Source organism: Ostrea edulis, chromosome 1 (assembly GCF_947568905.1).
Source record: "Ostrea edulis chromosome 1, xbOstEdul1.1, whole genome shotgun sequence".
Taxonomy (NCBI): domain Eukaryota; kingdom Metazoa; phylum Mollusca; class Bivalvia; order Ostreida; family Ostreidae; genus Ostrea; species Ostrea edulis.
In genome coordinates, this window is record NC_079164.1 from 69,275,689 (window position 1) to 69,300,926 (window position 25,238).

General features: G+C 35.3%; 1 protein-coding gene across 1 annotated transcript; it reads right to left on the reverse strand.

Moving 5' to 3' along the window:
- Positions 1 to 3,795: 3,795 nt before the first annotated feature.
- On the reverse strand, positions 3,796 to 11,600 carry LOC125664867 (uncharacterized). Its single transcript, XM_048897671.2, has 4 exons — positions 11,385 to 11,600; positions 10,349 to 10,536; positions 4,582 to 4,692; positions 3,796 to 4,450 (listed from the first exon to the last, which is right to left on the reverse strand). Exons 1-4 carry the CDS (start codon positions 11,555 to 11,557, stop codon positions 3,888 to 3,890), a joined length of 1,035 nt encoding a protein of 344 aa, XP_048753628.1. The 5' UTR covers positions 11,558 to 11,600; the 3' UTR covers positions 3,796 to 3,887.
- Between the last annotated feature and the right edge of the window lie 13,638 nt (positions 11,601 to 25,238).

The following is a 25,238-nucleotide window of genomic DNA, read 5'->3' on the forward strand; positions in this document are numbered from 1 at the left end:
TGAATACAAGGGATCCTTTCGATTGCGTTTACAACTACAAATAATATTTCTTACATAAAACTTGATTTAGATTTCCATGGTATCTAGTTGACCAAACCAAAAGTGTGTAAAATTGGGAGTGTACAATTCCTATAGTAACGTAAACATGTCATGTGTATTATGTCGACTTGCCAAAATTTGTGCCCATGGGTCAGATACTTATGTCGATACGATATGACAAAATCTGTATCTGACACGTGCCAACCTTAAGATGTCGTGAATCAATAGCAGTTACATAAAAGCTTTTGATAGCAGACTGTTGTTTTAAACAAGTACATGTATGCTAATTTTCAATGGTACATGCAGGTGATTGCATGGGCTTAATACCTGATTTTGTTTGCTTAATTTTTGCATATTTTTTTTTCATATTGCAACAGAAATATTCATATGGTATAAATTATCCTACAATAAATACAAGTCAAAATGACTATTACATGTATTTTCACATTTCTGAAATAATATAATAATATTCATGAATGTGTATTCTTCTTGGTTAAAACGAAGAAAGACAGATTCGAAATAATTGTATCTCTTCTGTCCGGAAATCCAAAATTAATTGCGACGAAAAACTGTCTTCAAATCTTACCACATCAAAAACAATCCCGAAAATGATGAAACAATGCAAATAAACTATTAACTAAATCCGAAACCAACAAGAATATCCCCCTATATTTTTTTTCAATACTACATACAAAAATGATAGCGACAAAGCTTCCATATTTAACGACTTCCTCTGCAAACAGTCCTATACCCCCTATAGAATCTAAAGATTGAGTCATATCAATGTTCCATGTGAAGAAATAAAAAATGCCATTGCATCACTTGACGTATTGAAAGCTACATGTTCGTACCTAATAAATCCAAACTAAAAGAAGATTCAAACGTTCTCTGTTACACACTGTGCAAAATATTTGATATGTCCGTTCAAACCTCGAGCTTTCCTGAACAATGGAGAAAAACCAAATGTTATCCCTGTGTACAAAATGGATGATCCTAATGATGTAAAAGCATATCGCCCCATATCTTTTTTTTCTATCATTAGGGATCCTATTTAGAATAAGTCCTCAGTACCCCTTGCTTGCCGTAAGAGGCGACTAATTGGGGCGGTTCTTCGGATGAGACCGAGGACCCGTGTGACAGCATGTGTGGCACGATAAAGATTCCTGCTCAAAGGCCATAAGCGCCAAGCATAGATATTAATTTTGCAGCCCTTCACCGGCAATGGTGACATCTCCATCTGAGTGAGATATTATGAGAGGAACGTTAAACAATATTCAATCTATCATTGCTAAAGTAGTGGAATGCTGTGTGCATCATCACATCTACGATTTTCTTGGTTTAAATAACATTTTCTGTGTTTTATTGCCGGTGATTCAACTGTAAATCAGTTGCTAGATATATACATGTACAACAATGTAAGTAAAGCTCTAGATTTCAGGGAAGGAAGTTCAATTGTTTTCTGCGACATAAATTAGACCTTCGACAGGGTTTAGCATAAAGGGTTGGGTTATTGTACAAATTACAGTTATCGGAAATGTCTGTCAGAGTTCTAAAGTGGCTTCAACATTATATAGAAAACAGATAACAAAGGGTAGTCATAAATTCGCACTTCTCAAACTGGCAAATGTAAAATCTGGCGTTCCACAGGGTTCTATATTTGGTCCTCTTATGTTTGCAAAGCAGTGAATTTACATAAATGATATTGTTTGTCACATAGATTCAAACATCAAACTTTTCGCAGACGACACAACTTATTGTATTGTTGTCGAAACCTCGGAAACTGCTTCTGATATATTAAACAGCGACCTCACAAACATTAATACTTGGTGAAAGTAATGGCTCGTCGACTTTAATTCTGCCAAAACAGAGTGCCTCATATTAGGTAACAAAGGAACGCTGTTATTGACCCCAATATTGGTTTTGACAACTACCCTCTAAAATCAATAACTACCTACAAACATCTAGGATTGATCTTTTCGTCTGACGGTTCCTGGACAAATCATATAATCTACATTTTGAAAAAAGCTTCTGAAAGACTCAATTACAGTCGATGCAAAATCACTAGAAACTATTTTACCCACATATGACCAATCCTTGATTATGCTGACAGTGTATGGGACTATATAATAAAAGATATGTGAGATAAATTTAAAAATATAAATCTAGAAGCAGTCAGAAAAGTAATCTAACTTCAATCTAACTTCATTAAACAAACTTTACATTGAGAGTGTGTGGGACACGTTACGAAAAGACGTCAAAAGCACAGTTTCACAAATTGACATTCGGACTTACCCCTATATACTCGTATAAAAAAATTGATACCCCTAAAATTTACGAAACACACGACCACAACAATTGACCTCATATAAAAACGGGTTGCGGTAGCTCAGTGGTAGAGCGTTCGCTTCGCAACCGGGAGGTCGTGAGTTCGAGCCATGCTCGTGACATGACCGCGTCAAAATTAAGATGTTAAAATATGAAAATCACGGGTCTTTTCGATACCTTCCTTAAAAAACGAGGTCCCGTGTCGCGGCATGCGTTGGCATGATAAAGAACCCTCACTCTACGGCCCTGAGCGCTAAGCATAGGTCTAAATAGTACTTCACCTACACCTCGCATAAATTGTAGATGTAGAACAAGTCAACACGAACGAACAATTTACTGTCAACTACAAGACTTACCCTCGGAAAGTATATCTAATCCTTTTATCTCCAATTTCAAACGGTATCTAGATTAAGATAAATATTATGTTCCATATTATGACTTTTATGGGACAAGAAATGAACAAATTCTGCTTGCCAGACTACGTTCAGAACTTCAAAGGAACACGTTTATGCCAAAAACTTAATCGAAAGTCCATGCTGTTCTTGCGGCAAAACCGAAAACACTGAACATTTCTTACTAGAGTATCCAAATTACATACACCTTCGAAAAATTTACATTCAAAAACTGCCTATAATCATAACCTTAAATGTTCTGTTAAACGGGAACAAAAATCTAAGCCAAGACAGAAATAAAGCCGTTAAAATTTCATAGTAAAAAGTAAACGTTTTCTTAGTAAAAAACGATTAAGACGTCTTATCCCTTCTTTTACAGTATCTACTTTCATGCTACCACAACTTAAACTTAGGTAAATAACTAAACGTATTTACGAGATATACTGTAAACCAGCTTTTATTCGTCGCTACTTTATTTCAGGATTAACCTGTGGTAAACTGGTTCGCGGCGAGTATTTTTCGCGATGAAGCCTTTGTTGAGCCTATGACAGACATTCAATGACTGGTTCGCGACGATGAAGTTCTCGCGAATCTCGAGACATGCGAATAAAAGTTGGTTGTCCATACAAAATTTAAATTCATTTCATTATACTGTCTGAATATTGTATATTTGCCCCATTTCTGGTTTTATTTTTATATGTGATATATATATATATATATATATATATATATATATATATATGCTCATACCATGGGTGTCTATACTATTTGCATTTAACATAGGGCAAAACTTGTTTCCGAAACCTTTTGCTTCTACATGTATGATGATTGTTGTATTTATATAAGTTATGTGATTTACAATGCAATAAAATATGTTTAAACTAAAACGAAGTTGAATGAAGGTCTTGTTATTTTTCCTCTTGGGTCAATAAATTGATATTACGACAGTGACCTCAAATTCATAAATAGTTACCGTATATACACGTATGTCATTCAGTAAACTACACACTTCGTACATGTAATTAATAATGCTAAATAATTGATTTGAAAGAATCGTTTTTATCTTGCGAGTAAATCATTTCCCTAAAGTAAAATATGCTGTCTTTAAGTTATGAAATAAACGCTTTGATTTCACTTTGTGAAAACGACCCTTTCTTGAACGGTATTTACATCGATATCCCCAACTTGAACGACATGAAATCCGTGATTTTCTATGGCCGTCTTTTTCCGCTGATAACCCCATCCTACACCATAACCGACAGAAGATGACTCCATAAGACTTCTAGGCAGACAGGAGAAGAGACTAAAAGGCATATGAAACATTGCAATTGAATCATCAATCAGATCTTTGGTGTTGGAAGAAACGCCCGGATCCGTTGCTGCACAGTAGCCATCATGTTTTAAGACACGCTTGACTTCATCTAATATGGCGTCTACGTCACATGCGTCATGCAGGACAGAAATTAAAAACACAAAATCGAACTTCTCTGTCCACTCACGTGGAAGTTTTCCACCATCTATGCAAGAGTATTGCACATTTGTTAACCCCGAACTGATCAGCTCTCGTTTGGCTCTGTCGATGGATCCTTGATCTACATCTACACCGTGGATTGAACATTTGGGATACATTGTCGCAAGATGGCGGGTGATCCTGCCACTCCCACAACCTAAATCAAGCACTGTGTGCATTCCTTCTGTAAAATCAAATCACTTTATTCCAAAATGTTTATTAAACACGCTTGTTCTTTTAACTTAATGGAGGTGTACTTTCAGACAAAGGACAAAGCTTTGCCACTAAAAATAAGCATTACAAGATCAACTATACCCGCTTTTAGTTCAAGAACTGGATATAGTAACTTCTGGAACCATTCTTTCTGGAGCTTTACAACAGCAAATTCATCTACCAGTTGCAATATTTTAGGGGTATATCCATAGCCTACAAATCAGAAATAATAAAGCATTAGGTAGTAATTTAAACTTGATTATTATACACCCGTGGAAAAATTATCGCAACATTTTTTTCTCTTAGTCTAAATATGATAATCAATTTTTCACCTGTATCATCAGTGTATGAGATGAAAAATAATTTTATGTTTGACATTTCTTTTAGGTCAACTGAGTTGCAATCGGTCTGCGTCCGTTGTACGTTAAAAATTGAACATTTTTATCTTTTGACTTTCTTTTTTCAAATTTGACATAAAACTTCCTTGGGACAAGGGGATATGAATTGTAAATGTCAGGACTCCTGCACCCCCGGAGTCTTAGGGGTGGGGTAGAAACCACAAAATTGATCAATTTCAAAACATTGTCTTCTCTACAACCACACGTGTACGAAAATATCAATGCATATTAGTCTTGTAGAGTTGGAAGGTCTCTACCGAAATTGTAAATTTCATGATCCCTGAGATAGTGGGTGGGGTTTTTTTTTTTTTTTTTTTGGTTTTCTTGTGGTTTTTTTTTTTTTTTTTTTTTTTTTTTTTTTTTTTTTTACCTCAGGGCGGATATATAGTGTTTATGTGTAAACATTTAAATAACATTTTCTTCAATGCTATTGAAAACCAAATTGAAATGAAATGGATATTTCGAAGGAGCAGGTTGCAATTTACCAAAATTGTAAATTCATGGTCCCAGGGGTAGAGGTTTTGGTTCCAGGTACAGGCAATTATATCGCTTGGGTTCGAATTTACTATTAAAGAATAGTCGTTAATAGTAAATTCAAACCCAAGCTATTTAATTGACTGTGGTTCCAGGGTGAGGCCCAAAATCATTATAGTGATTATAGTCTTTAACATTTGAAAGACTTCTTCAAATTTACTGATATTGTATCAAAATGAAATGCAGATATAGAAAAAGCAAAAAAGGTTTACCAAAATAGTGAATTTCGCAAATCACGGGTTTTGACTCTAGGGCAGGTCCAAATTAGTCATATAGTGTTGGCACAACACATATTATATAATGATAAGTCTTTCGGGTATATTTGTATTTTAAGAACACATTTCGAATTTCCAAAAAAATTCGGCTTGAGCATCACTGAAGAGACATTATTTGTCGAAATGCGCATCTGGTGCATGAAAATTGGTACCGTTTAAGTTTTACATATAATTGTTTTATGCTGCTGCTGAATATTAGAATTTACCTTAGATATACAGAACAGAAAAATTATTCTAGATTTCGTAGCCCTTGGGTCTAGTGATACCCGGGTGACCGATAAGGCCCGTGGACCCTTTGTTTTGAATATCATCACTTGATTTCTAAAATGTAAAATGCACCTTCAGTAAATGTATTCAATGACATTCTTTTTTTTTAACAAGACGTCATATTTGGAGGTTATATAAATCAGTAAATATCCATGACAGTGTGGTCTGGTACTGTCATCCATGAACAATGACCTTGGTCGAAGAGAGAGAATGTCAAAATGAGGCACAAAACACGCAGCAAGAATATCCATTGGCGTACAATGTTGTGTATTACATGCATTTAAGGTTGCCCCAAGCTTACAGTCGCAGGAAATAGCCCACTCCATAACCCCACACCATAACTGATTCATCACTAAACGGAATCGTCTCTACACTATTTCATTCAGCATAAGCAGTTCTAGGTTGCCGCCATACACGCATTCGTCTTTTGTTAACTGGTACATTCTGACAATTCTATTGATGGTTGAATGGTGATGTCCCACTTAAGGACCAATTTGTCTGGATGACTTAATTTCTTTTTTCATCCAATAATCTGTCATCGAGTTCCATTTGAGACTTACGGAGGACCCATAATTTCGATGTGCAAGAAATGTAATCCAAATTTGTCAAAGTGTACAGGTTAAATAACGAGCTAAAACACTGTGTACAAAACTCGCAGTATTATTAGAAATGAGAACAATAGTCACACTGCGATTTACAGCCAACAGAGTGGATTACAGGTATATTGGAAACAAAGGTACATTGCTGTTTTAAAAAAAAATGTGAAGGAATCTCATAACTCCTATAAAGAATACAAAATTAAGAGTAGGGCAAACACAGACCTCTGGACACACCAGAGGTGGGACCAGGTGTCTAGGAGGAATACGTACCCCCTCTCGACCAGTCACATCGCTGTGAGCCCTACATCTTGATGGAGTAATCCGTTGTCAAAATCAGTATATATATAAGCACTTTGAATACACATGTATAAAAAAATTATGTAAAATCCAATCATGCTTAACTTTTCAATTCGTTATTGGCACCAAACATATATTAGATCAGCAAAACACAGGATTATCATACACTGCATATTATATGGTAGGAAGAAGACTTAAATGAAAGGTGAAGATAACGAACAGTGATCAATCTCATAACTCCTATTATATAAGCAATACAAAATAGATAGTTGTGCAAACAAGGGTCCCTGGACACACCAGAGTTGGGATCAGGTGCCTAGGAGGAGTATGCATCCCTTGTCGATCGGTCACACCCGCTGTGAGCCCTATATCTTGATCGGGTAAATGGAGTTATCCGTAGTCAAAATCAGTGTGCCAAGAACGGTCTAACACTAGGTATGAAACACGTCAGACAGCATTTGACCCAATTATAGGTTGTATTGGCAAACTAGATCGTTATAACGAACATAGAATTTGCGAAATGCTGACTTTGAACGAGACTGTTAAAACCTCTCTTTCCATCAACTTGTTTGTCAGTAGCTTGCCTCGATTTAAAAACTGACCATACGCAGAACAATATGATTGGTTTTCAAATTTTTTTTATATTATAGTTGAATGATGAAAATAGAACGTACAATGTACCACAAGCAGGCGCGTAGCCAGACAGAAAATGAAGTGTACGCAAAGTAAGGCAGGGGGTCTGGGGGCCGCCTTGAGGCCCCCAGTGGGTCCAGGGCAAAGCCCTGGTGGGGGCCCAGGGAGCGAAGCCCCCGGAAGCTCCTGGGTTTTATTGATTACAATCACCAATTTCTTTTAGTATACAACGGGTTTTTTGGCTGTCAATTTTCGAAACAAACGAATTCAAACAAGACAGAAAAAGAATCACAGATTTATTTTAGGAAGCTTGATATTACCAAATCACCAAATGTTAAATTGACACTTGCTTTACGAACTGCGTTGATTTATTTTTTAGTTGTAGCCGACAGCTGTATGAGTAGAGTAAAGACACACATGGTATATATTGCTAATAACAAAGGGTATTCCAAATCCGTCTACTTAATGTACATAAATGGTGTACATTAAAATCGATTCGACATTTGCTGGATCAGGTATTAATAAGGGAATTATGGATACGTGTTCAGCACAGACCTGTAATAATTCTGGTATAATAAAATACACTCAAAGTGCTAGTCCGAAATATCTTACGTTTTCCTGGCTTTTTTATGATTTTGATATTTACCGTGCCAGGAAAACGTCAGAACCGGCGCCATTACGTAAACTGGAAATTCGCCGTCTGCACCTGGAGTCGGCATTCTCGGGTCGATTTTAAATACTTGCGAGCCGAATTTAATGTTAAAGTCATAATTAATCAATAAAACGATGCTTTTTGTACTAACTAATATCGATTAAAAGAAAATATCACTCCGAAATTCGATAACATAAGCACACAATTGTAGTCAACCGAATTTTCGGTGTCATTTGAGCGAACGAGTCACGTGACTCAAAACAGCTCGACTGTTTGTTAAAATGTTTTCATGAGGCTGTTTATGTTATTAAAGAACTCATAAAATCGATATTAGTAAGTACAAGAAGCATCGTTTTATTGATTAATTATGACTTTAACATTAAATTCGGCTTTTTAGGGATTTGAAATTCAAGAAGCTTTTTAAATTGGATTGAATAGACATGATGATTGGAGTTAATCATAAATCGGAAATACATAGCTCAAAGTTACACTTAGGGCAATGACATAAAAATGTAAAAATAATTTCTCTCTCTTTTTTTTTTTTTTTTTTTTTTAGCAAATAATGTGTACGCAGTTGCGTACTTGCGTATAGGCAGCTACGCGCCTGACAAGTGTGGTATTAACATGTTGTAGTTCTGCAAAGATTTTATTTACAAAGAAATCTTTCCAAATATTTTAATTGCTGTATCACATTTTCTGAACCAATTTAGTCATTACTGGCTTTTTCATATCTTCAAATGTAGTGTGTGCCATAAACACAGTTAATATGTAGGTGGGGAAAGCCTAGAAACTCGATAGCCTACTTTTGCATTCTTCATTAATCTCGTACATATTATTGATTACAATCTACATGTATATCTAATAATGTTTTGGCTTAAACGCATACCAGACTGAACCTTGCAACCAGTAACCAGCACCTCAATACGTTTGTAGAATCTAAGAAACGCGTAATGAAAATCATCAAAGTACTGAGAGTATTCATAGAAAAAACACCTAATTTGAGACATATTTTAAAGGCAAATTGAACTTAAAATAGGTTTTTAAAAGTAAAACAATATTTATTGCAGTACTCATGAGCAACTTAGCTCACATGTGAGGTTTACATCAATAATAAATTTAATTCATAATGAAAGATGGAAGGAAATAAAATTCACCACATATATTATTTTCGGATATTTTTTAGCAATATATATGCCACGTTGAATGACAATAAATGTACTTTCATAATCTAGCTAACCAGAATACAAATATTAAGTACCAATAAATGAATTATTTTAATAGGAAAAACCACACGACCCGGGTTTTTCATGACCATACTGATATGTCATGTGCAAATGCATTTAAAATCATATTACATTAAAAAATACTTTTCAGTAGATTAGCTCACCTGAAGAGGGATTAGTTTTTGCCTTATAAAAATAGTTCTACAAATGAAATTTCGTGAGAAAGTGTTTTAAGATAAAAAAAAAAAAAAGGAGATGTAATGATAATACATACATTTTTTTCTATATACATGTACATGTAAGATATGCTGAGCGACGCCTCTATTATCTGACCTAGGGCGTAGGTTGGTGTCATTAAGACTGATTTAACGCACCCGAACTTTTGATATTTTTTTCTAATTTCAGAGTCGATATAAGAGTTTGATGATGGCCTCTGTGAGATGGCTCCCGCAATTGGGACAGATATGGAGTCCCTATTTCTACTCGGCCATGAGAGCAAGGAATAAAGTGGCCATTGGACGTGGCAGGGGGTTATGGGAAGTACAGCATTCCATGGTGTTGCGTAGCTCGCCTAAGCTGTGACATTTTTCGTATTTCACACTCAATAGAAAAGTTTAATGATGGTATATTCAAACTAATGTTTGAAAAAAAAGGCGAAACGAACCCCGGGAAAAGGTAGGGGAATCTTAAGGATACCAATCTTTGCTTTCAGTTTGGGACTCTATGGCTTCAAGGAATCGGGATCGAAAGCTGAAGCAAATTTTTTGCTTTAAAGAAATGATGCAGAAAGCAATACTAATTCCGGGTAACGATATAATTAATTTTGATTTGCTAATAAGAGATAAGAAAAATATATTGTCATAAGTTCTCCACCATTGTGAAACATGAGGCAGTTTATAATTGACTAATAAGGTGTGTATATTATGTGAATGAAAGGTGAAGATGACGATCAGTGATAAAATACAAAATAGAGAATGATTCTTAAAATAACCTTGGGGTCCGGTGCCTGTTACTGCCTTTTCTAGTTCGGGCCACACTTCACCAAGAGCTTGTAAACATTTTGCAACAACGCCACAAAATTTTATGGTCCCTGGTTCATATGGTAGAGAAAACTTTCCATCTTCATGAACTTTGACAATCCTTATAGCAGCCATAGTACCCAACCACTCCTGAACATATCTGAAAGATGATGGTATTTACAGTAAAATTTCACATAACGAATTACTTTTATAAAGAATTCAAACTGTTCGTACCCAGAACTTTGTTAAAAGCGTGTTGTACTTTAAATGTTTTTCTTCTGTCAATAGATTTTCATTACGATATATAATGACGATTTCATGGTCCCCCGGACAATTACAATTCACTAGGGGTGTAGCTCCAGAAATATGATTGTGGTGATAGCTAAACGAAGTTACACAATATGTCCTGTGGGGTAGAAACAAATCATCCAAATAAATGGTTTTAAGAAAGCAGAAACTAGACGCTGCAGGTTTGCGTGTTTCATTTTTTAAACGACAAAATGTGTATGATGTAGTAGTAGTAGTAATTTTTAAATAAGTATTTATTTATGTATGTTTTAACTATTTCTATGAAAATTACATCATTATTGTATTTCAATGTGGTGTTACATGTGTTGATTTGTTTTGCACGAAATAGCGTGATTTACAATTATAAAGGTAAGTTGCTTTTTGGGAAAAAAAGATTGACTTAAGGATACCCATGAAAATAATAGGTATATGCACCAGTTGCGTATAACTTTTATGGATAAGCATGCTGTTTTTGTATCTGACTCCATGGACACACATAAATTTGATAACAAAGTTTGGCATACAGATCTTTATCTAAATAAAAGAAATAATGAAATCCCAAATCAACATTTTTCGTCTTCTATCTATCTTCCAGTTAGTTAAATATCAATTCTTCCGTAAGTTGAATTCAAGTGGAACTAACGTTAAAGTACTTTTATTAACTTTCTCAGGACTGAGTAAGTGGCTTACAACATTTCCTTTGTGATCCTATTGTCTTACCGTAACTTCAGCCCCAGCCCTTGACTAATGTCTTCCGCTGTACATGGTTCCTGGGTCTTAAGGAAGAAATCCACAATGCCAACTTTATAACCAAAACCGAAGACGAGGGCATGAAGTCCATGAATTGTTAACTGCTCCAAATCACAGGAGTCTGTGCTCGTTGCTGTGGCCATAACCAAATATGTTCAAAAGCTAAATGTATGGTTACGCATTCATATTATTAGGTAATTGTTCGACATGTGATGCCACAAAAATAAGAAAGACACGCTCGAATTCAGCGCAATTTATTTTCGCAGTACATATGTATGGCATGTCAAACGTTGCAATATGTGATCTTTTCCAATTTTATTGTATATTTTTTTCACATGTATTGTATAATTTCCATTCATATTGTATAGTTAACTTTTATTTGTTTTGATTGTTTTGTTATACCCCCCGCAAACGAAGTTTGGGAGGGGTATACTGGAATCACTTTGTCCGTCTGTCCGTCCGTCTGTCCGTCCGTTTGTCCGTAGACGCAATTTGTCCGAAGTTTATTTCTAATACCGCTGGACATATTTCATTCAAACTTTATGCACATCTTCTATATATTATGTAGTTGTGCATCTCCTATTTTCATTGAAATGTTTTAACAGTTATAGAAGTTACGCACATTTTCTTTTCATTTTGGGGGTTGCGCACTTTGTCCAGAGTTTAATTCTAATACCGTTGAACAGATTTCATTCAAACTTTATTCCCATCTTATATATATAATGTAGTTGTGCATCTTCTATTTTCATTGAAATATTTTAACAGTTATGGAAGTTACGGACATTTTCGGGTTTGGCATCCACATACTGTATCTGCAATCTTGTGACTTCTCGGTAAAACATAAAGTGGCTCAAGTGTGTTGAATACTTATTTGTCAGATAGTATTTATAATCTCAACTATCCCTGGCAATGGGATTCATAGTAAACTGCCTTTATTGCAGCTACTTGTATATTGTTGTACCAGTTGTTATACCAGTGGAAAAGATTACAATAATACCAATACTTGAGCTAATGTCATTTATTTACTGACAAAATCAATGACAAAGTAAATTTGGCATAACATAATGATCTTTAACAAAGTGAATATAAACTAAAGACTAGAAGAGTTGACCAGGGATTTGCAATCATACAGCCTAAAATGTGCCAAATAGTATTCATTGTTTATATTAAGCATATTTTTAATATTTCATGTACTGCTGTACTGTAGAATATACACTTCTGCATTCATATTGATTGCCCTGTAGATAATGTGAAAATATCCAATGTGCTTGCATTAAATATTTCCCATCATCTTATATGCCCCGCGGGGGGTATTAGTCCCATTAGGGCAGTTCTAGTTTTCATTTGAATTCCATAATTTTCCATTTGTATCGTACACTTTCCTTTTGTTTTGTATATTTATTTTGACTTGTTATAAAGGATTTCATTTGTCAAGTTTTAGCCTGTATCGTTTTGAGACCAAGGTGTTTCGAATGCTGATCAACAAGATAAACGAAGACCCCTATTTCCGTTCAGAATTAGTCAAACATAAGGTTGATAAGCGAGAGAAAGTTCAGTAGAATCTACACGTATGCAAACAGTGCTTATGAGAACAAATATATAACCTATGTCTTGATAGTTAAACTATGGTTAATTTAAATCAATGGAATCTTTTGTAACAAACCAAAATAAACAATTCCTAAGATATATCATAAATAAGATTTTTACAATACAAATAAAATATCATTCAATACAAATGGAAAATATACAATGCAAAAGATATTGTGATTTTGTCTGTAATACAAACGAAAACTTATGCAATACAAAATAATGGAAAATATATATACACATACAATACAAATGTAAAAAATATACAATACAAATTGCAAACATACAATACATGTATAAACGATTTTGTAATTTGTTTTACAATATTAACGAAAATTTATGCAATACAAATGGAAAAGAGCAAATATTGCTACGTTTGAAATGCCATACAATTCAATGTCCAGATAATGTATTTCTTTGATTTTGACTTCCTGCTTCACTTTGAAATAAAAATTTGTGGCGCTAATACAGGACCACATTGCAGTTTCTGTCACCACAGGTTGTTTATCAGTGTCACTTCTGCACGATTTTTTTTTCAAACTTAGACATTTAAAATAAAATCTTAAAGGCTGTATAAGGGCACAATCTACTAATCATTCTTAAGAGTGGAGAGCCCGAGGCAAGAATGTAGGGCATTGAAATGAAATAGTTCCTTGACTTTCCAAGTAGTATACAAAATTAATGTTTCCCGAAATTCAGATGCCTACTAAATGATATCGTATGTAGTAATGAGGAAATGCCATGCTGACAACCATTTACTAGTTCTATTGTAACGTTGTTTGGTGCCTAGTCCATGAGAAATTTGGACTTTACCCTATGTTCTATACATGTTTATCTATTCAATAGACGTTACCCGGCGGCCTTTGATGTAATCGATCATCCTATTCTGATAAGACGTCTTGAGTTTGCTTTTGGTATTTCTGGCTCGGTCCTTAATTGGATTAAGTCATATCTCTCAGAGAGGACCCAAAACGTGACCATAGGATCTACCTTCTCCGATGATTTCCGTCTCAATTGCGGCGTACCACAAGGATCTGTCCTAGGACCTCGGCTCTATGCCATTTTCTCCAAACCTATTGGTGGAATATGTCGTAAAAACAATGTTCTACATCACTGTTATGCAGATGACACACAAGCCTATCTAATCTTCAAACCTAAACATGACTGGCAAAATACCGCTAGCCGCCTTGAGGCTTGTATGGACGAAATAAAGATGTGGATGTCCGCTAACATGCTAAAATTAAATCAGAACAAAACAGAGTTCATTCTTTTTTCCACCGAAAACCATAGTCACTGACTCACCATCGTACCATCTGAACTTTGCCGACCCTATTATCAGTGAGACACCGTTTGTGAAGGATCCAGGTGTATGGTTTGATAAGACACTTTGCATGCAAAAGCAAATCTCATCTGTGTCTCGAGCTTGCTATCATCAACTACGTAACATCGGACGAACACGGTCGCTCATCACAGAAGATGCCTGCAAGACCCTAGTATGTGCCCTCGTGATATCTTGGCTCGACTCCGCCAATGCTCTTCTTTTCGGTATTAACACAACCGACTTGGCAAAACTGCAGTGGATACAGAATATGGCAACACGAATCATCACTCGTACCAAGAGAAGTGATCACATAACTCCAGTGCTGATTTCTTTACATTGGCTTCCTATTGAAAGGCGCAGCCAATACAAGATTATCCTCTACGCATACAAGGTGATTCAAAGGATGGCACCAAAATACTTGGAGGAGGTGATCACTGTTTACCAACCGAATCGTTCCCTAAGATCTGAAAATTCACTGACATTAATTAGACCTAGATGTCGAACCTCCACATATGGAAACAGGCGCTTGGATGCCTTAGCAGCTACACTCTGGAACTGTCTGCCTGATACCCTCCGCCGTTGTCAGAATTTGAACACTTTTAAAAAACATTTAAAAACACATCGTTTTAGACTTGCATATTATTAGTATTATAGGTGGTTAAATCTTTATGGTTTCTTTACCATCATTTTAATATGACTTTTCAAGTGTATAATTGTATATTTATTTCAACTATTGTATTTTATATCATTTGATTGTACGACGTGGAACTTTTTTCATGCATATCATGTTTTAGATTTTAGTAATTTTATTTCACATTATTGATGTTTTTCTAGCATTGTTTTGATATTATCTGTCTTAATGCTATTATGATTTCCTTTTACTACGTTTATAACATGCTGTATCATTTTTATTGTGTGCAGCGCTTTAGAGTGGTTATTTATAGTCATATAGGGCGCTATATAAATAAGTATCATTATTAATATTATTATTACCCGTATCTAGGCCTTTCTATATCGCCTTGCCAATTTCATTTTTCCGCCGGCGTTGGTGTCCCGATGTTACAGAACAAAACTTCATTTACTGCAAATTTCCCTATGGATGGTTTGTTATTTTACAAACAGGAAGATTCGCTCTGTGGAAAAATTGCTACATAGTAAACTGTACACTGCGTGTTTTGACTCTTACACGCGTTATCAATACCGGAAACATTGGTTCATGGATACAGTTTGAATCTTTAAAAGGTTTTCTTAGATGGGGAACTTTGATAACCACCACACCCCCTTTTTAAAATTTAAAATCGATTATTAAAAACATCAGTTTGGATTTAGTTTTATATTTAAAAAATATGTCGACCTTTAGATTTGCTCATCTGAGAGAAGTAAATTTGCAGCATTCGAATGATAAAAATACGTAATGTTTCTTCATATATACTTTATACACAACACACAGTGAATTAGTTCTCATACAAATAATATGTACCATATGATTTTTAGAGTTATTGTCCACTATAAAGTATCGGATATTTTAACCAACCAGAGTTTCTTTTTTCAAACAAAAACAAAATATCCTCTCCATCCACCCCTTTACGTTCTGGTTTTTCTTTTGAACAACCAGGAGGTGGTTAAGAACCTTCCTTAATTTGAATAAAAATCAATTCCGTATTTTTCTAAAATCAAAATATGATCCCCCCCTATAATGACATAAATTTTAGAACCGGTAACGGTCGTCGACAAATACCATTAGAGATACTTTATTATCTACATCGGATGAATATTCCCATTAAACATAGCTCCAAAATAATTGAATGAGTGACTTTCTACTCCATGTATTGCAAATAATTATAGGCCATAAAATGTTATAGAAAGGGATGGTCTACAATATAGCAAACATTTCAAGAGGGGAAGTTGAAAATTGTAAAAGGTCCTAGGGAATATCATTTTATTACATCACCTCATTACTTATATGTTCGCAGAGGAATTTCTTCAAGGGGGTACATTTGTTATAATAGAGTACTGCTTTTAAAGGGGCATGGACACGATTTGAGGTGAACATTTTCAAATTTATTTTTTCCATTTTTATTGTTTACAAAAGTATTTCTAATGGTCAACCAAAATTAGAATAGCAGTTGTTGAGTTACAAGTGGGATACAGCACTCGCAATTCTTTGTAATGTAAACAAGGTTCGTGCCATAAAAGGTAAAGATAACGAACAGCGATCAATTTCATGTTTTTGTTTACATATAGATTGCTTAATAGAAAATAGACAACAATTCAATCTCTCTATCAAATTTTGACCCCTTACTAGAAACTAATTATTCATTCGTCCACTTGAACATTCAAAGTTTGATACCCAAGTTGGATATACTCGGCGTAGAGTTACAAGATTATAGTATCTTATCGTTCACGGAAACATGGATGAATGAGTCTGATATCTCTAATGACGTGTGCTTACCAGGTTTTCAAACTTCCTTCTGTTACTGTCGAAATGACCGAGTAGGAGGCGGAGTTTCTGTATTTGTAAAAAATAATATTTATGCTAAGCGCCGTAAAGATCTTGAAGTCAACTCAGTTGAATGTGTTTGGATTGAACTCTCCCTATCTAGTAAAAGGTTTCTTTACGGTACATTGTATAGACCCCCTAACTCCAATGCCTCCCTTTGGAAAGACATAGAATACTCAATTGATCTTGCATACAATACAAAAATCCCCAATATAATCATAGTTGGTGATCTTAATGCTAATCTTTTTACTAGCAATCAACACTCTTCTCATCTCCAAAATATTAGGTATACATGTACTTACAATCTGACTTAACTTATAAACGAGCCAACCCATTACACCGAAAATCCTCAAGTTAATTGACATAATTATGGTAAGTGACACCAATTTATTCAAAAATGGAGAATGAGGAGTAATATTTATCGTTCTCCCAAATGCTTAAATTACAGACTTTTCAAAGATTCCCTGATATTCGAGAATTATCTCGTTATTCTGCCTCGAAAATACGCACTAATTTTATGTAAATTTAGATGTAATAATTTTAAACTACCCATTGAGTATGGAAGATGGAATAATACTCCTAGAAGTCAACGTTTCTGTTATTTATGTAATAGAAACAAAGTAGGAGTACACAGCATAATTTAACAAATGCCAGAAAAGCTTTATTGTCTGAAAATCTAACAAAGAATCCAAATATTATAAAATTCCACAAACTATTTACATCAACAAATCTTGCTCTACTGAAAAGTTAATGTAAATTTCTATTTGTTGTAAAGGAAAATGTGGACCTACGTAGCTTTAATAATTTCATTAGGATATAACTTGGTCTCGTGATAATGTTCATTTGTTGAATCAATGTTTCTCCACTTTAAACATAGTAATATAACAATATGTATTCCTGTACATGTTGTATATGCAGTATTCTGTATTTTCCAACCGCCTCTCTGTAAGGTATGACTGTACATTTATGAGAATAAAGCATTGATTAATTGATGGTACATAAAGCCTACGTGGGTGACTGTTTTCTTAATCAATACTGTAGGTACCATTGTCCGACTTATGGAATTCGCAGTATCACGGACAGTAATACAAGGTGTTTCAAAAGAAACATATGGTTATTTGACAATGGAAACTATGATATACATATACATGGGAAAATTGTCTAATGTAAGGTGGGACGATTTATTTCGGGAAAGTGATGTAAATACATGCGTCATTAAATTCAATGAAACCGTTCTTACACTTGCTGCATCAAGTATCCCGAACAAAACAGTAACTAAAGACAAGCAGATCCACCCTGGATGACAACCAAAATTAGACAATTAATTCGTCAACGAAAACGTGTACATAAGCATGCTAAGAAAACGAAAACCGACGAGGCATGGTCCAAATTTAGAAAACTACGTAATATATGTGTTGCTTCCATAAGGAAATCACGCGATGATTATACGCACAAATTGTCAAAAAACTTACTTACTCAGCACAATTCAACTAAATGGTGGAAAACAATCAATACTCTTACAAATAAAAATACTTCTCATACTGGCATTCCTCCCATAAACTATCATGTTGTTAGATATGATAACGACTTTGAAAAGGCTACAACATTCAATCATTTCCTCTCCAAACAGACTCAAGCAGACGAATCATCGTCGAGTTCACCACATCATTCTCACTCTAATACAAACAAAAACTATCTGTGTAATATACAGATCTCTAGAGCTGAGATAGAAGATATCCTTTGTTCCCTAGACACAAGCAAAGCCATAGGTCCAGACCTCATTAACCCAAGAATACTAAAAGAAGCTTCTAAAATTTTGAGCTATCCCTTAACAATTAAAATTCAATAAATCAATAACTCTGTCTATCCAGATATGTGGAAAAAAGCAAATGTTATTTCAATTCATAAAAAAGATTGTAAAAACGAAATATCTAATTACAGGCCAATTTCTTTAATTAGTATAATTGGGAAGGTAATGGAAAAATGTGTTTATAATCATATGATCAGTTATATATACGAAAACCAAATCCTGTGCAAGAATCAGTCGGGTTTTATTAAAGGCGATTCCGCTGTGAATCAACTTTTGGATATTTCTAACGATATTGGTAAAGCTATTGACCAGTGAAAAGAAGTAAGAGCAGTCTTTTGTATGGTGTCCGGATAGGGCCATTTGCAAAAGCGTGACTGTGCGTTAGTCACAACACGCCGTCACGCCAACAAGCAACGCGTCTTCGCGCTCTCACGCCAACAAGCAACGCACCTTCGCGCTCTCACGCCAACAAGGAACGCGCTTTCGCGCTCTCACGACAACAAGCAACGCGCCTTCGCGCTCTCACGCCAACAAGCAACGCGCCTTCGCGCTCTCACGCCAACAAGGAACGCGCTTTCGCGCTCTCACGACAACAAGCAACGCGCCTTCGCGCTCTCACGCCAACAAGCAACGCGCCTTCGCGCTCTCACGCCAACAAGCAACGCGCCTTCGCGCTCTCACGCCAACAAGCAACGCGCCTTCGCGCTCTCACGACAACAAGCAACGCGCCTTCGCGCAGACAAGCAACGCGCCTTCGCACTCTCACGACAACAAGCAACGCGCCTTCGCGCAGACAAGCAACGCTGCGCGAAGGCGTAATGCTTGTTGGCGTGAGAGCGCGAAGGCGCGTTGATTGTTGTCGTGAGAGCGCGAAGGCGTGTTACTTGTCTGCGCGAAGGCACGTTGCTTGTTGGCGTGAGAGCGCGAAGGCGCGTTGCTTGTTGGCGTGACGGCGTGTTGTGACTAACGCGCAGTCACGCTTTTGCAAATGGCCCTATCCGGACACCATACTTTTGCGATATCGGCTGTAAAGCATTCGATAGGGTCTGGCATCGGGGATTAATATTTCCTCGGAGGTCCATGAGTCGTTACCCTAAGGATGTTTGCCACATTAATCGCTTGTTTAAACTTGTTACACTAAATTTATTATAACATACCTAAAGTACTTCTATTTCTTCGTAGGACTTTAAATTATTTTCATTATTTTTTCATTTAATAAATAAATAATTGAGCACTGCAAACACCAATGAAGCGGAGACGCCATTTTGAAAAACTGGTCCCAGAGTCATGACGTCAGATATAAACAAAACTGTAAGGCCAAATCAGTCTAAATATTCGTTTATAATGAAAAATAATGCAACAATGAATAAATGGGGAATTGCACGATATAACAAATTCAGTTAACAAATATAATAACATTGGATAACAATTTTAACAATGTAATTAACATTTAAAAATTTAATCAATATAATAATAACAGTAAAGCATATTGGGATAATTGTAAACATTTTAATCACTCTTCTGAACAGTGAGGACAGAAAAACGAGTCATTCCTTCTAACAAATCTCACAGATGTTATATGTTGAGATAGTGTTTGCAAGATTCTTGAAATACTCAGCACTGTCTCTTTGGATGTCCTCTTTGCTCGCACATGTTCAAGTCCCCTTGGCTTTAATTTAAGACTTTGAGCTCAGGCCATCTTTTGAGAAATCCCCTCATCCATTTCATTGTAAATGGCTTGTCCATTGTTCTTTTGCCAAGATGCACAGCATAATCAGACGCAATATCAACACATTCCTGTCTAGTGTATCCATACCCATAAGCTGCCATTGTCTTAAAATGTCTAACAAGATTTGCTTCTTCAAAGCACTCCAGCACAGGACTTTTTCCAAAAACTGCAGTTTCTGGATCTGCCTTCTGTAGAACTCTATCCCTGAGAGTTGTATCAGGCACATGAAACATTCTCGATGCTTTTTTAACCGACATTTTGTGTTCCTTTACCATTTTTTAGGCGTTTGTCAAAGCTGTGGGAGAATACAGTCTGTATTTTTTTCTTTTTGGACACAGCATTAACCTAATAATAACACAAAACATTTTAAAAATGCTATAAGGAATTTCACTCTTCGTAACGAAAAATTAGCTTTGTTTGGCCTTAAACATTCCAATCAGATCACATGACTTTCATTCGCTGGATGTCAACAAAGGAGACAACCGATGTTATATTCTTAAATTTTGGGTTTAAAAGTGTATTTGACCATTTCCATCTGTGTCTTTATTTGGGATTAAGTAATCTTAGCAAATATTTGAATAATTAAAAAAAATATATTACCTATTTTGATCGCATTGTCGGCTGTTGTGTAGTAAGATGTGACGTCACATATCATAGTAAAAATTTTCTCACGGATTGTGCAACCTTGGATAAAATCTCGCGAGATACGCGAGGAAAACAAAAGGGACACGACTCTAGGACTGTAACGAATTTAGGGCCTCCGACGATTCAAATTACATCGGACGGGTTTTTCAGGTAAGGTTTAATCTTGGTTAGAAGACTATACATCCAATAGAAGACAAAGAGTAGTTATCAGCTCCAAAACATCTAAATGGGTTAAAATTAATGCTGGAGTTCCACAAGGTTCAGTTTTAGGACCTCTACTATTTCTCATTTACATTAATGACATTGTCCTTGACATAAAATGTAACATTAGATTATTTGCTAACGATACTACTCTACATATTGTCGTTGACAACCCGCAAAGCGCTAGCGAGACCCTTAACTGCGATCTTCAAAAGATTCATTTGTGGTCTAGGAAATGGCTCGTTAACTTCAATCCCTCTAAAACAGAATCATTAATAATAAGCAATGAACGCACACAAACTACTCACCCGGACTTGTTCTTTAACAATTGTGTCATAAAAAATGTTGAATGTCATAAGCATCTAGGCGTTACATTTTCCCAAAATGAGTCATGGTCATTTCATGTTCACACAGTTCTCTCCAAAGCTTCTGTTAGATTAAATATGCTACAGAAAATTTGTCATATATTAGATAGGAAATCATTAGAGAAGTTTTATTTTTCTTTTATCAGACCTATTCTTGAATATGCTGACGTAATATGGGATAATATTCCTACTGAACTTGGTCATAAAATCGAACATCTTAATCAAGAAGCAGCCAGAATCATAACTGGGGATACGCAACTTACAAATATACTTAATCTTTATAAAGAATTGGGTTGGGAACCGCTTGAAAGCAGAAGGAAAAAACATAAAATTATCCAATTTCATAAAATGGTCCACAGCCTAGTTCTCGAGTACTTATGTAATATTGTTCCTCCCAAAATATATGAATCCCACTCGCATAACACAAGACAAGCTGACAATATTTTACAAACCATATGTAAAACCACGTAATACAAAACTTCATTTCTGCCCAGTAGTATTTCTCTGTGGAATAGTCTTCCTGACGATGTGAAAAACAACCCCTCAATATCAAATCTCAAAAAGCATTTGAACATAAATATTAAATCCCCTCCGCCATACTTTCTCATAGGTTCATGACAAGCTCAGATTTTACAAGCACGTCTACGAATGAATTCCAGTTTATTAAAGTATCATTTATTCACAAAAATATTGTCGACAGTCCTTTATGCTTATGTGGTGAAGTAGAAGACAGCAAACATTATCTCTTAGAATGCCCATTGTACCATCAACTCAGGGCAAGGTATCTTTTTAAATCTAACAATTGTGTAACATTAACACAAATACTCTGCTTTTTGGAAATTCACACTTATCAGTATCTGAAAACATAACCATATTTCAATCAGTACATAAATTTATTATTCAAAGTAAAAGATTTGCTGTACCCTATATAACCTGATATATCAGTAATACTTACGCTTGCATTCTAATATTTGCCTTTTGTATATGTTCTAAATGATGTTGAAATATTTACACAACCCCATTACAGATTATCATCACCATTGTTTTATCATTATTTTGTACATGTATGAACATGTAAATGACGAATCGCATATATATGTTTATGCCATAACCATAACACGATTCTGATTTATTAATGTAAAATAGGAGACGGATTTATAGAAGTGCTAGCACTTGTTTCCGAATCCTATTCAATTTGCATCTGTTTTTATGTTTCACGTAATGCTTCATTAAATAAATATGGTTTTAACCAATAGAAAATAGCAAGTTTAAATCAAAATGAGATACCTAAACACTAGAAACTATTTAACTGTGCTAAATTAACTTTTAAATAAAAAACACTGCTTTAAACGAAACTTTTACTAGTATATTTAACCTATGTACACAAAAACATGACACGAGCCATGTTTACATAACAAAGGATTTTGAGCTCTGATCTCCCACGTACCTTGACAACTGTCTCTCAAATTTTTGTTGACCATTAGAAATGCATTTAATTTAGTTAAGCATTCTAAACGTTAAACATGTTCTTCATTCTGTATCCAAGTTCAATATGCCCAAGCACGGGCACATTTAATTCTCTGTGGAGCTTACATTTGAGGTATTTTGTGACAGAGAAAACATTTTCGGATGTCTTCTACCATTCCAATAAATTTAGTACATATAATCTGAATGCCGATTAACTACTACAATAATGAAGGCGTGGTGATGTATAAATTATTACATTATCACCTCACATACCCAATAAACTTGACAGTCATTACTTACTGTAGCAGATCTGGCGTTCGTATAGTCTGTGCTTCGTGCTCTGTTTGTTTTATCTTATTTTGATAGTGGCGACTTCGAAACGACCCAACTACACTATGATTTTAAACTTTGAAAATAAACTCAATAGAAATGAAAATAAGATAAATAACACTTTACGAATTTATTACCAGTATGAAAGTGACAAAGACAAACTCCTAAATCCTAGAACTTAGCCTATAAAATCAAGAAATCTCCCAACCCAAAGGTAATATAATAATTTCGTAAGTTACAAGGGCAAAGTATAAGGACAATACGGACGAACAAGACGTGATTCCAGTATAGGAAGATTGGAAGGAGAAATGTGTCTAGCAAGGCCCGCTGTCTCGCTTCGACGAATTGTTCGATTAAACAATAGAAACTGTCATTAAAGTTATTGGCTAAAAGATAAAGTGGGCATGGTCAAATACAACGGGTGAATAATTTACATCGGGATCGAAATTCAGATATAAAAGTAAAAATAAAACCCAAACTACCACATTCCTCCCCCCTTAAAGACAAATGCTATACATTTGACTAAAAGCTAGTATAAAGAAATTAAAATACACTCCTCTTCCCCCCCCCATGAAAAACAATGGTATACATTGTACAAATATATGAATAGTAAAATGATTTAACAGTCTATAATGATGCCAAGTAATGGTCCATTCCTGAAGGCTGAGGCTCGTACTTTTTTGCTGAACGTCCATGGCCGTAAATAAATGCAGTTGTCGTACCATCCTCCAAGAAATGTATGAACACAGAGTCATCCCGTGACACGAACTCCTCATAAATATGGGGATTACATTTACTGGATAATTTCCTCCTCACTTTCGCGGCATGATCGCGTTGCAATTGCCTCCGTTCATACACATCCCCCTTTCTTGGAGGCACAATATCAACAGGGTCACAATAGTTAACATTTTGAATCTTAACACTTTTTAAGAATGCAGTAGTTCTCGCACCACTGTTCGGATGACGTTTAATGCATGAGACGGTATGGGACCGAGTCGAATACTTCCTTCCGCACAAAGAACACACAAACTGTTGAATAAACAGATTGTGGTAATTTCCCCAATGCCTCATGTAGCTGGTGAAGGAAAGAAACACTGTGATTATGCAGCATTTCGACACTTGGCACCTCATGCCCTCCAACGAAAAAAGCATCCTGTCTCGATTTAACTCGTTATAATCCTCATCAAGCTGGAGAATGTCATCCATGATAAATTATCTACAAAAATGACAATTTGTATAACAGATTAAGTGTCATTTCAATTTGATACTGACAAAGCATATGCACTTGATTACTCTATTTTACTACCCCCCCCCCTTAGGCTTAGTAATTTTCTACAATAAATTCATATACATATATAAAATTATAAATAAATTGTCATCATTACTGGTATCTAAGAAACAACAAAATATATAAGTTTATAAAGACTCTCACGCAACTTTCAATCTGTCAAACAACATTTTATTCAAAATACTAATTTTACATGGTTTATAATAATTTCACATCCCAAAATTGCCATACAGATGGCAGGGGATAGAAATTCTACTTCATCGTATCAATTTACGCGTTTTTATAACCTATTTACATACACACGTTAAAATTAGGGTCAACCTAACCTAAGAAACTACCCTTTTCTAAAAACAGTACTGTGCTGATATATGTCCCACTATCAAGGTTCTACCTTTAAGGGGAATAAATCTGTCTGGGTTTCACTACCCTGCCTGTTCTTGTTTGCTGAAAGTCACCCACAACAACTTCTTGTTCTTCTAAATTTACTAACTCTGATTCTTCCATAATTTCAGGAATCTTTGAAAGTTGATTATCTAGCCAGGATAAGGGAGCATCTGTACCCTTGTATGGTTTTAAATGGT

Bases quoted from the DNA above. Each gene is read 5' to 3' on its own strand.
- LOC125664867 (XM_048897671.2), bottom strand. From the start codon at position 11,557: ATGGCCACAGCAACGAGCACAGACTCCTGTGATTTGGAGCAGTTAACA. The intron at 10,537-11,384 runs GTAAGACAATAG...ATCATCTTTCAG, and splicing joins GGGCTGGGGCTGAAGTTACG to ATATGTTCAGGAGTGGTTGG. The intron at 4,693-10,348 runs GTTATTTTAAGA...TCTGATTTGTAG, and splicing joins AACAGGCACCGGACCCCAAG to GCTATGGATATACCCCTAAA.